The following is a 13,129-nucleotide window of genomic DNA, read 5'->3' as shown; positions in this document are numbered from 1 at the left end:
TAGATTTATGGGAGGCTTGAATTAAAAAGCAATCTTAGTAAACCCTTTGCTATGAGCATTGGCCCAAAAAAAGTTAAAACCTAAAACTTTCCATTTGGGCGGTATGGAAATTCATAAGGTCAAGACTTTTTATTATCTTGGTATCCCTCTTGATTACAATTTAACCTGGCATAGCCTATTTTCCAACAGGCTTATTCAGTCCCATAGAGCCGTGAAGGTGTTATTCACCTTTGCGTGCCTGCTAGGGCAAAAGCCGCTGTGCAAGATTATTAGCATTTACAAAAGTACATGCATTCCCTCATAGTTTTATATGAAGCTGGGGTGTGGAGGTATAAAAGTGCTGGCCCACCCCAGAAAGTTAAGAATACGTTTTCAAGAAGACTTCTTGCAGTCCCCCAAGCTACCCCTTCTATTATGTGCCACTCAGAGGTGGGTATGTACCTCCTGGAGGATTAGATTAAGTTGGATCCTTTGTTACTCTGGATCAGAAATTGGGGAAGAAAAGGCGCTTCACTGTCAAAAGATGTACTGGAAGATGTCTTTCCCTGGATCATGCTTTGGTGGTCCCTTCGATCAATTATGTTATAGGGGGGTTTATGGATCTGGGAATCCCAGATCTATAGTTCAACCCGAGATATTTATAAAGCTACATTTTATGTCTCAGGTGACAGAGGCATTCAGGGAATGACAGTGTTGCCTTCATCAGGCACATTTGACAAATTAGGAAGTAGAACTAATTATAATAGTGCTTTTCTTACCAGGCTTTGTTTTAAACCTCAACAGTTATTAGTGGCCTTTCCTAGGGATGTTGACTGGAGTACAACCTTCCTAAATTGCACTTGTGACCATATATCGTAGCAAAGCACTATGCACTTTACTCTTTTCTGCCATTTATATTCTTAATCCCATAAGCGTTTTTTGAGACCAAATATACGTTCGTCCAAGAATAGATTTCATAGAGAGTGGCATCTCATTTTTCGTTAAAAACTGTGTGACTTAGATTTCTGTGTAGCAGTGTTAAATTGTGTTCGCTGTGCAATGAAAATTAGAAATTGGTATGGGGCTGCGTAATGAATTTTGCTATATGAATTTTTGTGGTTTTTATGTAATGGGTCTATGAGTCGTTTTTAAGATTATTTCTTATTAATCTCGGTTTATGGAGTTTTATGTGTATACTGTTGTATCTTGTGCCTTATGGCTTGAGACTAGCCGAGTAAAGAATATTTGACTGACTGGCTAACTATGCACACATATTACCCAGCATACCGCTGTATACCCATTGCTAGCAATATTTTAGTGCACAAATCATTCCAAATCACTGCACACTGCTGATCTCTGATTTACAAGAATATAATAACTATGTCCAGAAATGGGTCAGATAAGTGAGATGATATATTGAGTATAGGGAGTGTTACACAGTCGCTTTTAATGGAATATAATGACAGCCTTAACCATAATCTACGGATCTCAAATTCATAACTAATATAATATAAGCTTTCTTGATTTAAGAACTGCTTTCATCAACCTGAGTATTTCCATGTGTTTCTTTCGCAAAGAAACTGACAGCATATAATCTGATAGTAAGTGCAAATAGATGTCACGCACGTAGGACTAGTAATGCCACCCTCTCTGTAGAGAAATTGTACCTTTGAAGCAAAATATGCAGAAATAGCTGATGAAATTACATAAAGATTTATAGATAATGGATATTCTGTGAAGAAATTGATGGAAGCCAGGAGAAAAACAGATTAAAAAATAGTTAGGATCTACTTACATATAGTGATCTACAAAGGTAATCACTACATGACCAAACACATATTAAGATCAGGCTACTTACATTATACACTTACCAAAGTATTAAATTGTGAGAGATTGTTTATAAACGCTGGCATCTGTTGAAGGCCTATAATGTACTGAAGGACTTGACCTGCACATGGTCCAATATAGTCTTTTTAAGAGCTGAGAATTTTATAGACAAAATAACTAGTATTCTTTCTATATCTACTGTAGAATCAAGCATTGGCAATGCCAATTGGTCTCAGCACATTTATGAGCTTAGTGGTGTAGTGTCTATTATAAAATATATTAATATACCGTGCTTAGTATCAGATGAATAAGTTATCAGGTTAGCAATGACTTCAGAAGTAGCAGAATAGTAATGCAGCAGTTATACTAGTAAAGCAGTAAGCATGAGCAATAGAGTAGTGATAGAAGTTAAGTTACCAGGAGAGCAGTGATAAAAGTTAGCAAGAGAGCATTAATAGTAGTGTTAGTAAAACAGCAGTGATAGTAGTGTGAGGCGTACAACAGTAAGCGAAGTGTGAGTAGGACAGCAGTAACAGAAGTGCTAGGAATAGCAAACACAGCCGTAGGCACTCACAGCAGTATTAGCAGTTAACAGGATAGCAGTAACAGTAATAAAGGAGAAGAAATGAATAGTAGCAGGAGATAATAGGGGCGTGAGTAGCTTTGTGACAGCAGCATTAGTACATTAGTAGTAACAGTATAATTTGTAAAAAAAAGTAGTAAGAGCAGTAACATAACATTGGTGTTAGTAGTATGAGAAGCAACAGAGTAATCACAGCAGTGACTGCAGAGCTACGAGGATAGCAGTGATAATCTCCAAACCAAGCAGCAGGCACAAAATTGGCAGCGGTTCAACTCGATCAATAACGCACTTCCAACGCTGCTCAAAAAGTCGTTTTTGACTTATTTTACACTTTACCAAACACTGAACATGAGGAGAGGGTGTATGATATAAAGATATCATTGGGAAGTAGAATGCAGAAGTTTGTGTGCAATTATCAAGCTTATCAAGTATCTAAATGCATCGCTTTGCTCTCCAAAATAAAAAAAATCTTGACTTCCAACATTTGACTGTAGTTTTTTGAAGAAAAGGCTTACATTTGGGTGCAAGTATATGCGCGTGTGTGTGTGTAGAGTGTGTGTGTGGGTAGGGTGTGTGTGTGTGTGTGTGTGTGTGTGGTGGAGTGAGGTGGTGTAGGTCAATGTGTGTGTGTGTGTGTATTTATGTGTGTGGGGATTAGGGGGTGTGTGTGGGTAGGGTGTATTTTTTTCAAAGTCTAACTCCATTACCTACTTCTCCCATACAAAATAAAAATTGGAGGGATGCACACTTCTGTGCCACACCCCATCAACTCCTGAAAATCTTTGCACTGCCAGCTGACCACAGTTACTACCCTACACTTCTTACTTCTATCACATCAAATTTGAGTGTCATTTTCTATGAGCCCCAAAGAACCTCATGTGCCCTTTAAGTGCCTCAAACAGTGCGCTACTTCACACAGAACAGAAGCGCAGGGACTGCAGCGAGCGGCGACCACGTGCCTGACCCCGTATACTCATACAGAGTGGAAATAGCGAGGAATAACTCCGGTTTAACTCCATAAAATGGTCGCCGCAACACAAGCCATCTCATGTTGCCATCGCATCCCCTGCTGGCGCCGCCGGTCTTGCATTGATGCTGTGGGTCTTGAGGCATCCACGCGAGGCGGGGGTGGTCCTGCCGGCCTGCTGCAGAGGCACAGACGACGGGAGAGGGAGAAAGAACTTGAAAGTAAGAGCAGCGCTAGGTAGCTGGCTCAGGCTCCATGTAAATAAAGACTTCCGGAGCAACTGAGGGTTCTTTTCTGGTGCCGGGGCCTGCCTCTAAATGACTGCGCACTGCTGCAAAAAACATCAAATAACTATTTCCAGCAACAAAATCGAGATCTGCCTACAAAAGGCATAGATAGAACTTATAAAGAGAGATTAATGTCAAATTCAGGGCAGACTATTAATGGACTTAAAATCCAACAGACATTAAAGTTCCTGGTAAAATGTGAACAATCTATTATTCCAACTCCGCCCAGCTCCCCCAGACTGCCATTTTGATGGCTGCCGCTACCCAGCCATTCCACTCCTTTACCTTGTTCAGCAACTCCCGGCACACGGCGCTGTACCTCTGCTCGCAGAGACTCGAGTCTTGGAGTATTGGAAGCAGGCAGTGGGCCAGCACCTTCAGCTCCTGGCAGCAGTTCCGTTCGGGAGCCAGGTCCGGAAGGGTGGAGGGGAACAGAGGGCTGGCAGCCAGGGACAGTGAGGTAGGACGTGGAAGGCCAGTGAAACTTCTGGGATGAGACTCCGGGCCCATGCGGGCTCTGCGGGGCGGTCCGGGCCCGCTGACATCTCGGCCCTTGACGCTGTTTTGCCTGTTTACCCCATGCGATGTGGAGCCATGGCTGCTGGTGCTGCAGGCTGGCCGTGGCCATGGGAGAACTGCGGCAGGCTCACGCTGGTATAGAGTGACTGTGGCTGAGGGGCGGGTGCAGGCGCTGCAGGTTACGCCATTTGTCCCGCATGCGTATGATGGCATAGCGCACATGCAACAAGCAGTACGAGTCCATGGACCAATCACAGGACATCCAAGCACTGAAAATGCAATAGGACTCGTATTTACGAGAGACCTATTGCATTTTCAACAGAAGTATGTGCGTGAAAGAAGGCATAGACGGGAGGGGGTGGTGTGGGTGGTGATGGTCCAAGAAGTTACGAACTACAGGAGGGAACGGGGAAGGCTGAACAACCAAACTTTGTGGAAGCAAAGGGACTGATAGCCTCGGAAGGAGGAAAATGATGCCATGGCCGGGAGGATGCGGGATTAATGTCCCAAAAAACAATCAAAATGCAGCATTTAGAATTGCGGCCAATCAAAATGATAGCTGGAAAGTGGGCGGAGCTTTCCCCACTATACTGTATACAGCATCTCTCTGACGAGACAGCGCACGTGCATTTGCCAGTTTGGGCTATTGGAGGTGTAAATGACAATGTGTTTTCCTGAGGTTGTGGCATGCTGGCTTGGGTTGGATTTGGTGTTAGATACCAGTGAATGTACATGGGGTGGATTGGATTATTAGTTGTGGAATTGAGTATAGTGGAATTGTGTGTTGTGGAATGGATTTGTGTTATGGAATAATGTGTCAAAGTGTGCAGTGGAATTATGGGGAAACTAATAATGTGGTATTAAGTGTACTGGAATTATGTAGAGTGGGATTGTGTGTGTTGGAATGTAATTTTTGGGAATGGGACTGTGTGTTGTGGAGTAGTATGCAGTGGATTTATGCGGGGTGCTGTTGAATTTTGTGGCATGATGTGGAATGTTGTGGTGTGGATTGGTTGTATGTGGTGTGTTGTGTAAATGTGTTGTTGAGTTGAAGTATGTGGTTTGTTGAATTATGAGGTGTGGAATGGAAATGTGTAGAGTTTAATTATGTGGCGTGTAAGTGTGTGGCGTTGACTGAAAACTGATGAGTCGCATTATGTGGCGTAGACTGGATTTATGTGATTTGGATTAAAGTGCAATTATTTGGAGGTGAATTATGTGGTGTTGAGTGGTATTATGTGGAGTGTAATTATACTGTGCTGTGAATTGTGTGGGGCTGAATTGTGTGCTGTTGTGTAGAATTATGTGGCGTGGTGTATAATTGTGCGGAGTGGAATTATGTGACATGTTCTGGATTCAGGGATAGTTTTGTGTTTTTAATATTGTAACAGGAGCAGGTCAATAATATTACTGGAAATGATCTATGACACCCTCCTATTTCTGATGTCAGGTCCACTTTTGATATAAAAGAAACGTTTTTAATGGATGTTGCATGAAACAAACTCAAAACTCCAGTTTGAAGCTAGTGATCAGTGCTGTTACACCCTCTCATCAAATGTACAAATGGTGCGCTGTGTGTAATGTGGCAGAGTAGCGCCTAGATTATTTACTGGTACTTTTTAAAATTGTAGTTCCTGTCTTACTTATTTTTTAACCCAGCTTCTGAAAGTGTGCAATAGTAATAATTTTGTAGTGCACTGTAAAATAGCTTTTGTAGCTTGAACGCAGGATGTGTGATGTCTGCTGGGAAAAGAATACTCACGGTTGTGAAATATAGCAACCAATGTTGGATGTTTCAAAACCGAGGCTACTAGCTGACTGAACTGGAGGTGGGCAGGGAAGGATTGGGACAGCAAATCACACAGCAGTGCGCAATGGCAAAACTGTCACTAATTAATACAAAGGGCGATCTCCAGCTGAGCAAATTTATTTTTGCTATAACGTCACCATTGTTTTACACCATACTTTATTTCACCAACGTTTTTCACGTTCACCAAAGGTTGTGTGATGTCTGTTTGCACCAGTTTGAAGCTAGTGATTGCTTACACCGCCATAAGTGCGACATGCATATATAAATAGGAAATAAAGGCACAAAGAAACAATAATAATATAATATTTACCTCAAATAATGTTTAATTCCAGCAATCGTAATGAAAAATAGAGCAATATGCTCCGGTTCTTCTTGGAATCCACAAATAAATACAAGGGGAGCCCTCTAACAGACCAACTTTATTTTTGACAGATCGCCAGCATATTTTACACCACACAGAGCTTTTACAGCTTCACCCAAGGTTGTGTGATGTTTGTTTGTGAAAATATAGTTGTAGTTGTAGCATATTTCCTCCAAATGTTGAATGTTCCGAAGCAATACAAAATATAGGCGGAGAGGGGCGGGGTTTCTTTTACATATAAATATAAACATTGAAGGAACTATATAGCTTTGATAGTTTGTTGGTAAGGAGAAGTCAGAGATCATGCAAGGTAAAAACGACGCCCTGATAAACCAATTGTTTATTTTGAAGTCGGCGCAAAAATGTATATTACGGTTGAGATCAGGAGGCTTTGAAAGTTGTTCTCACTAGCCCTAGATAATGTACGTGTGCATTAAGTATTAAAGTGACTTTATAAGACAAGCCGCCTAACAAAGACCCGTGACTTGGAGCCTCCGGACAAGAGCATCACAGGGACCAGTAATTAATAATACAGCCACGCCTAACAGGGTGTAGGAGGCCGCGGCGTGGGGAATGAATACTCGGAGCTGCGGTGTGGTTTTAAGCGCGACACCACACAGGGGACCTCGGTGAGGTGGTAATTAAAGGGGCCTGGCCTTGTCCATGGTCCGTGTGGCTTCTGCTACTATGCACAGGCGCGGGCGGATGGGGGTCCATGCTAAGGCCACAGCCGTGGAACTTCCAGAAGACTAACAATGCCACGGCAGGGGGGGCGCAGTGGTCTGTGACTGCAGAGAGACAAGGACGGTGACACCGACACCACAAGGCTCCCACCGCGCTCCCCTCAGCAGCAACCACACACCAGCCACACACCTCAGGCCGCTGGAGGGACCCCACCCCGCGGTCCTCGCACCCACCACTGCACCGTTCTTTCCAATGCTGTGCAGCTTTCACGGACACTGCTCATTCAGCAGCAGGACCGGGACACAGCAAGGAGGGGGGCGGAGTAGGACGTAAACACTACGCAAGCGTTCGGAAGGAGGCCTCCATGCTTCAGAGGAAAAGAGGCGGCAGGAGGGGCGTGCGCAAACTCCTCCACCAATCACCAGAGTGCATGCGGGTTCAGTTTTGTCTCCACCCATTGGTCTGACAGCCTTTTGTTGCCATGGCTTGAACCTGCCCACTTGCGTCTGTGTACAATGTAAGGCAAACGAGAGTGCGGGTGGGCGGGCGTCAATAAGGCACGAACAACGGAAGTGGAGGGGGCAAGAGAGAAGGCTCGGACAGTGGGAGGGGTGACACGGAAACAAAGTAGTGCTCACAAACATGCAATAATGGGGCCAATAGCTGTGGAAGGAGACATGGCTGCCATAAGGCAGGACTAGCCGCCTCTAAACCTATCAGAAGGCAGCATTTACCATGGAAAAAGCCACAAGCCAATGAAAAAGTGTGCAGGGGAGTGGGCGAGGCTTCCCTCACCTATAGTGTATACTGCATCTCTCTGACGAGACAGCGCATGCGCTGCCTAGTCCGAGACCTAAAAAAAGAATTGGCTTTCATTCCCTGGGTTTTTTAAATGTGGTATTGCAGTATTTGCGAATTGTCATTGAGTAGATGCTACCAGATTTCTAAGAGTAATGGCAGAGATTTTTTTCAATTAGATCCTTCAATAACTGTACTTTAGTTAATTATGCTATTAGTTGCCTTTGTGGTAAGTGAATATAGGTTGCACAATAAGATTTTTAAAATATCACATTATTGACCTTGTTTGAGCCATGAGTGATGACCAGTGGCAGTCACTCTAGTAGTATGCAGTGGCATTCCATTTCAAAGAACAACATGATTCGAATTATAAATTGCTACATTTTGTTTATCTGCGTCAACAGAAGAAACATTTAAGAGGAAGGATTAGATAATTGAATTTAAGGAGATGGGATAATTTCTTATCGTTGCCCTTCCTAATGGCTTGAATTGCTATGAAGGTCTATGTTATTTTCATACATGATGTCTTTATTGTTCTCTTCCAAAACATATAAAAACAAACTGAAATGTAACGAATCTATCAATGTGTCCACAAGCATAATTGGTAGGATCTTGTTAGCGCATACTTTGACTAAATTTACTCCTGCATATATTGCATATTTTAGTTTATCAGAATTCTGTAGGGTAGTTCCAGGAATTACTTTTTTGCAAGTGGGTATTTTAATTATTATAGAGATTTATCAAATTACATTTGATATATATTCCGATAAAAATGAGTTTCGACTTATAACTCGGGTGAACTTTTTGTTAAGAAGACAATTTATGGATATTATTTAGAAAATATATATACTTAAATTTATAATTTAACATAAATTAACTTCAGGCCTGCCCGTATATTGGAATAACCTTCATAGTTAAATTAAACCTATACCTTAATGGTATCATGGATTGATGTAAATGTAAATGTACAGGAATTTATATAGCGCAAATCACCAAGCGGTTTCTAAGCGCTTGCTTAGGGAACCCGTCCTGGTATTTCCCTGTGAGATAACCCCAGCAGGGTATCCGCAAGGTGAAAGCCAGGCATCCCGCCGCGAGGGGCCGTTGTGGAGATTAAGCAAGCTATTGCCCAGAGTCGCAGAGTGTGAACCCGTGAATCGAGTAGGCACCGGAGCGAGAATTGTCGAGTCCATGGACATTTTAGGACTCAAGACCCCGCCGAGCCGGGAATTGAACCCTGGTCCCGGGCTGACCTCTGCTTCCAGGTCCGCCTCCTCTAACCAGTGAGCCACACTTCTCCACTTGATCAGCGAGGGAACTTCATTGCCCAGATTGGATTGCACCATTATGGGTGGCTTAAAAATGCATTGATGTCTTTTAATTGACAGTACCTGCTGCTGCTATGCTAGTTTTAGATGGGCCGATGATGATGTGACAAAGCCCACGAAGTAGGAAGAAACATTGGCGTGTGAGTGGGTGCCATCACTCGCTATTTTTCTTTTTTGCACATGAGCACTAGCACTTCATAAGATGCACTTTGCTCAAAAAAGGAATTTTGCATTTTTACATCTAACAACGGAATCTTTATTACTTTGATTTAATTGGAGACTTCTGAGGGGACTACGAGTACCATAATAGTTCACTTCTGGCAGTCTTTTGTGTGCTTCCAACATGTGGACGGTGCATTGCTAACTTCTGCATAACATATATATACGCTTACTTGTCCACTTTCAGGGGAAGACAGGTGGGATGTAGAGGCCATGTAAACAAACGTCTGACGGGGATACCTTGGTGCTTATAGAGAGTTTGCTGAAAAAATGAGAGCTTTGATGTTTGCAGCTTTGAAACGCATCCATGTGATGTTGTAGAGGTCTGTCTGTTCCTTGGTGATGCCCCACCAGTCAAATAGTATGATGCTTCTTTTATGAGGGGTAATATAATTGGCCGAGGTGTAGTCCGTTTACTTTCCTGACAGTTTTATGTTGTAAACAAGGAGCGGTCGAAGGTGATTGGAGTTGGTGGGAGTTTCCTTGCTGTTTTATTTAATTCAAATTGGTTCCTATATATCGTGAAAAGCATTGTTGAACGGCATCAGTTCTGAATTCTTTGCAAAGTTTAGAGTAGAGGGGTGTCAGCACAGAGGATAGTGTCGCAGAAGGAGTGGGGCGCTGGGTGGTTTTATCCTAGGTCCTAAGTTGTTGACAGCCTCGGTTCTCAGCAATGGCGGAGGAGCGTCGTGCCACTGCCTGGCTCAGAGCCAGTAAATAAAAAATAAAACAATGTCATAATATTATTTTTCATTTTGCGCCTCTGATCCAGCTTGCGATGGGAGGGGCGGGGCATTAGAAGTTGGAGTGCGACGTACTAAGTGGGCATATGTGTTTTGGCCGGCCGTCTCAGTCCGATCAAAACACACATGCGCACTCAGGTTTTCTCCAGCCCAGTTGCATTGAGCAGCCGGCCTGGAGAAACCTCACAGACTCCCTGGTCTGAGCAGGGCATCTTTCCTGCCTGCTCAGACCAACCCCGTGCGCTGCTCTCATGTGCGAGCAGCACAGGGATTGTAGGAAGTCCGTGAAGAGCGCGACGTGGGAGGCAGTTCCAGGTATTTTCTTTACTTAAAATTTTTATTATAAACCGCTCCGCTCTCCCCCTCCAGTGCTCCCTCAACCCGCCTCACCACCTCTTTATTGTGGCGGCCGCAACTGGTTGTTGAGCAGTACAACATACTAAGCAAGCCTCTGTTCCAGGTGAGTGTAGATGTGTGGCTATGAGCACATGTGCACATCTAGGCTTGAAACACCATCTGCCATCTCCTCCACCACTCTCAATTACCATTGATTGCCTCCAAGGATGTGGCCCCTCCATTTCAAACTGTGACTGCTTTTTTCACATGCAAAATTATGTAAGTTGCAGAAGGCCCCTGTCATAACTGACAGCTTCATCTACGTGTGGACGTTTTGCTGACATCAAATATTCTGAGACTTTTGACTTTGTAGTATTACCCATACTTTTTCTCTCACTTCGACCACTGATAACAAGTATCAAGAAGACTTAAATAGTAGTGGTAATGCTATATATATATATATATATATATATATATATATATATATATATATATATATATATATATATATATATATATATATATATAGGTTTTTGATAGAAAAGTTAAAATTCATGCTGCGATCAGTTACATTTTCTGTTTTTCGCTCTCGACCCAGTTGTTTGTCTAAATTAAAAACATTGCATGTTTCGTTAATTGTGTTTCAATGTTTGCAAATTCCAGAACTTTAAAATGCACTTCCTAAATGAAACAGTATTTATAGTCCTTCATATATATCAGGCTCTTCCTTTGTACTTAGTCTGAGGGCTCATCCTGACAGATGTTGTTGCTTTTGCTTGTAGGAAAAGAACCTAGACTGGTTTCCACGCATGCGAGCCATGTCCCTTGTCAGCAGTGAAGGGGAAAATGAGCAAAATGAAATAAGAAATCTGCAAGAAAAGCTGGACTCGACCATGAGTCTTGTAAAGCAGCTTTCCAGTCAACTAGCTGAACTGAAAGAACAGGTGAGTGCCATGAAATTGTATCTTCCAGGCGTAATCATTTCTTAATTAAGAAATGTATTTCACCCCCCCCCCACCCCCACCTCCAGTCATTTCTGCCAGTTTTTAACATAGCGGAAGAAGTTCGTACATATAAAACGCAAGTGCTACGTTCTAGGTCTTACTTCTTCTGAGGATGCAAAACATGGGACGATTGACAAAGGAAGCGGCTAGTGAATGTGCCCGCTCTCCCATGCTGAAGCATGTGCAGAGGTTCCGTGCACCTTGTGGCTGTGGACTGGGCCTGAGCGTGTAGGAAGCAGTGCTCAATTTTAGCTGGTGGTGGCACCAGCACGTTATTGTCAACACCAGCACTTATAGTGCACCACATGGTGGTGCTGTGTGTCTACTTTAGAGATGAGCACAACAACAGTTGTTTATTAATCCAATACACATTAACAATGACTGATACCTGCCACCCAAGCCATGCGTATACCTTTGGGGGACCTGGAATAGTCTGAATTGTCACACGTGCAGAAGTGTGATGGTTAGTAGTTGTCTTGCTACTTTTATTGGCTGGGCTGGCAAGTGCAATGGGTGGCACAAGCTGCAGGGCCCTGGCACCTATTTTACAAATTAAGCACCGGTGGGAAGTGCTCCTTGGCGTCCCTCTCAGAGCCTGTTGAAGAGCCTCAGGAATTTGCAGTCAGGGAGTCTTGAAATCATAGCTCTTGTTCCTCCTTTCTTCTACCTAACACCCTGAGAGAGACAGTAATGTTGCAAAACAGGGATAGGAATTATGCTAAATTGAGCCGGAGGTAAAGGCTTGAAGAACCTACCTCAGCTCAGGGCGAGCTGCTAGCATTGTGCACTGGGCTGCAGTTTCATCACAGTAAGATTAACAATTGGAAAATTAATCAAAGGCACTCCTAGGCAAATTAACAAAACTGAGGTTTGAGCTAAGCATATTGTCGGCTATTTTAAGTATGGATGGGAAATGTGGGGCTAGCCATGAATGGTCTGTGGACTAACAGAAGTTAGAGGAGGTGAACTCAGGAGAATTTCCAGCATCCATATGATTACCTTTCAGTGTTTCTAGGCGAATCCCCCTTCCTTCCCTGTTCCTTCTCCGCTTGTGCAGCATTATTGGTTCGAGCTTTTTACTGTCAGCTTCTTTATCTTTCATATTTTTGCCCGTATTCCTGCCTATCTAGACACCGCTTCCAGGACAAAGGCAGGCGCTAAAGGCTACCTGCCCATGGAAATGACTATAGCATTAGTCCCTACAGCAACCTCCCTGTGGGAGTTATCACATAAACCTGCAACTCTAGTTTTACCTCCATGGGCAACAGGACAATGAAAGGTAATGAACATGCTGACTAGTGCTGCCCAGACCCTTTTATGCAGCAGGTGAATGTCATTCAAGTCCCAGAACGCCTCTATGTAGTGTGCAGGATGAAATGTCTCTGTAAGAGGACATAACACCTCATCATGACCATGACCTTGTGATTTTCCAACCCACACCATTTTTATGGATCGGCCACAGGACTTGTGTGGTATAGCAAGTGAGGAGCAGGGCTAAGTATGCCTACAAAATGGAGTGGTTGGGTAAAGAGATGTAATGGGACATGAAAGGAGGACTCAGAGACTAGGTTCAGGAGGGACTCCAAATTTATTTACATCCTTGCCAAGAGGAGCGAAAAAATAAATAAACCCAAGCTTGATAAGAGTAGAGCTGAGGAAGAGGAGAGGTTTTTTTTTTAGAAAA

The 13,129-nt window shown here is 43.2% G+C and overlaps 1 protein-coding gene across 3 annotated transcripts in view; it reads left to right on the top strand.

Annotated features, from left to right (window-relative positions):
• The window catches only part of ITPR2 (inositol 1,4,5-trisphosphate receptor type 2), a 1,735,249-nt gene that overhangs the window by 1,707,692 nt on the left and 14,428 nt on the right, over positions 1-13,129 (top strand). For all 3 annotated transcript variants that reach the window (XM_078674117.1, XM_078674116.1, XM_078674118.1), the window contains one exon: positions 11,224-11,385. In XM_078674117.1, coding sequence (XP_078530243.1) covers positions 11,224-11,385 — 162 coding nt within the window. The remainder of the gene's footprint in view (positions 1-11,223; positions 11,386-13,129) is intronic.

Source organism: Lissotriton helveticus, chromosome 1_1, assembly GCF_964261635.1.
Source record: "Lissotriton helveticus chromosome 1_1, aLisHel1.1, whole genome shotgun sequence".
Lineage (NCBI taxonomy): Eukaryota > Metazoa > Chordata > Amphibia > Caudata > Salamandridae > Lissotriton > Lissotriton helveticus.
This window is presented reverse-complemented; position numbering and strand designations above follow the sequence as displayed.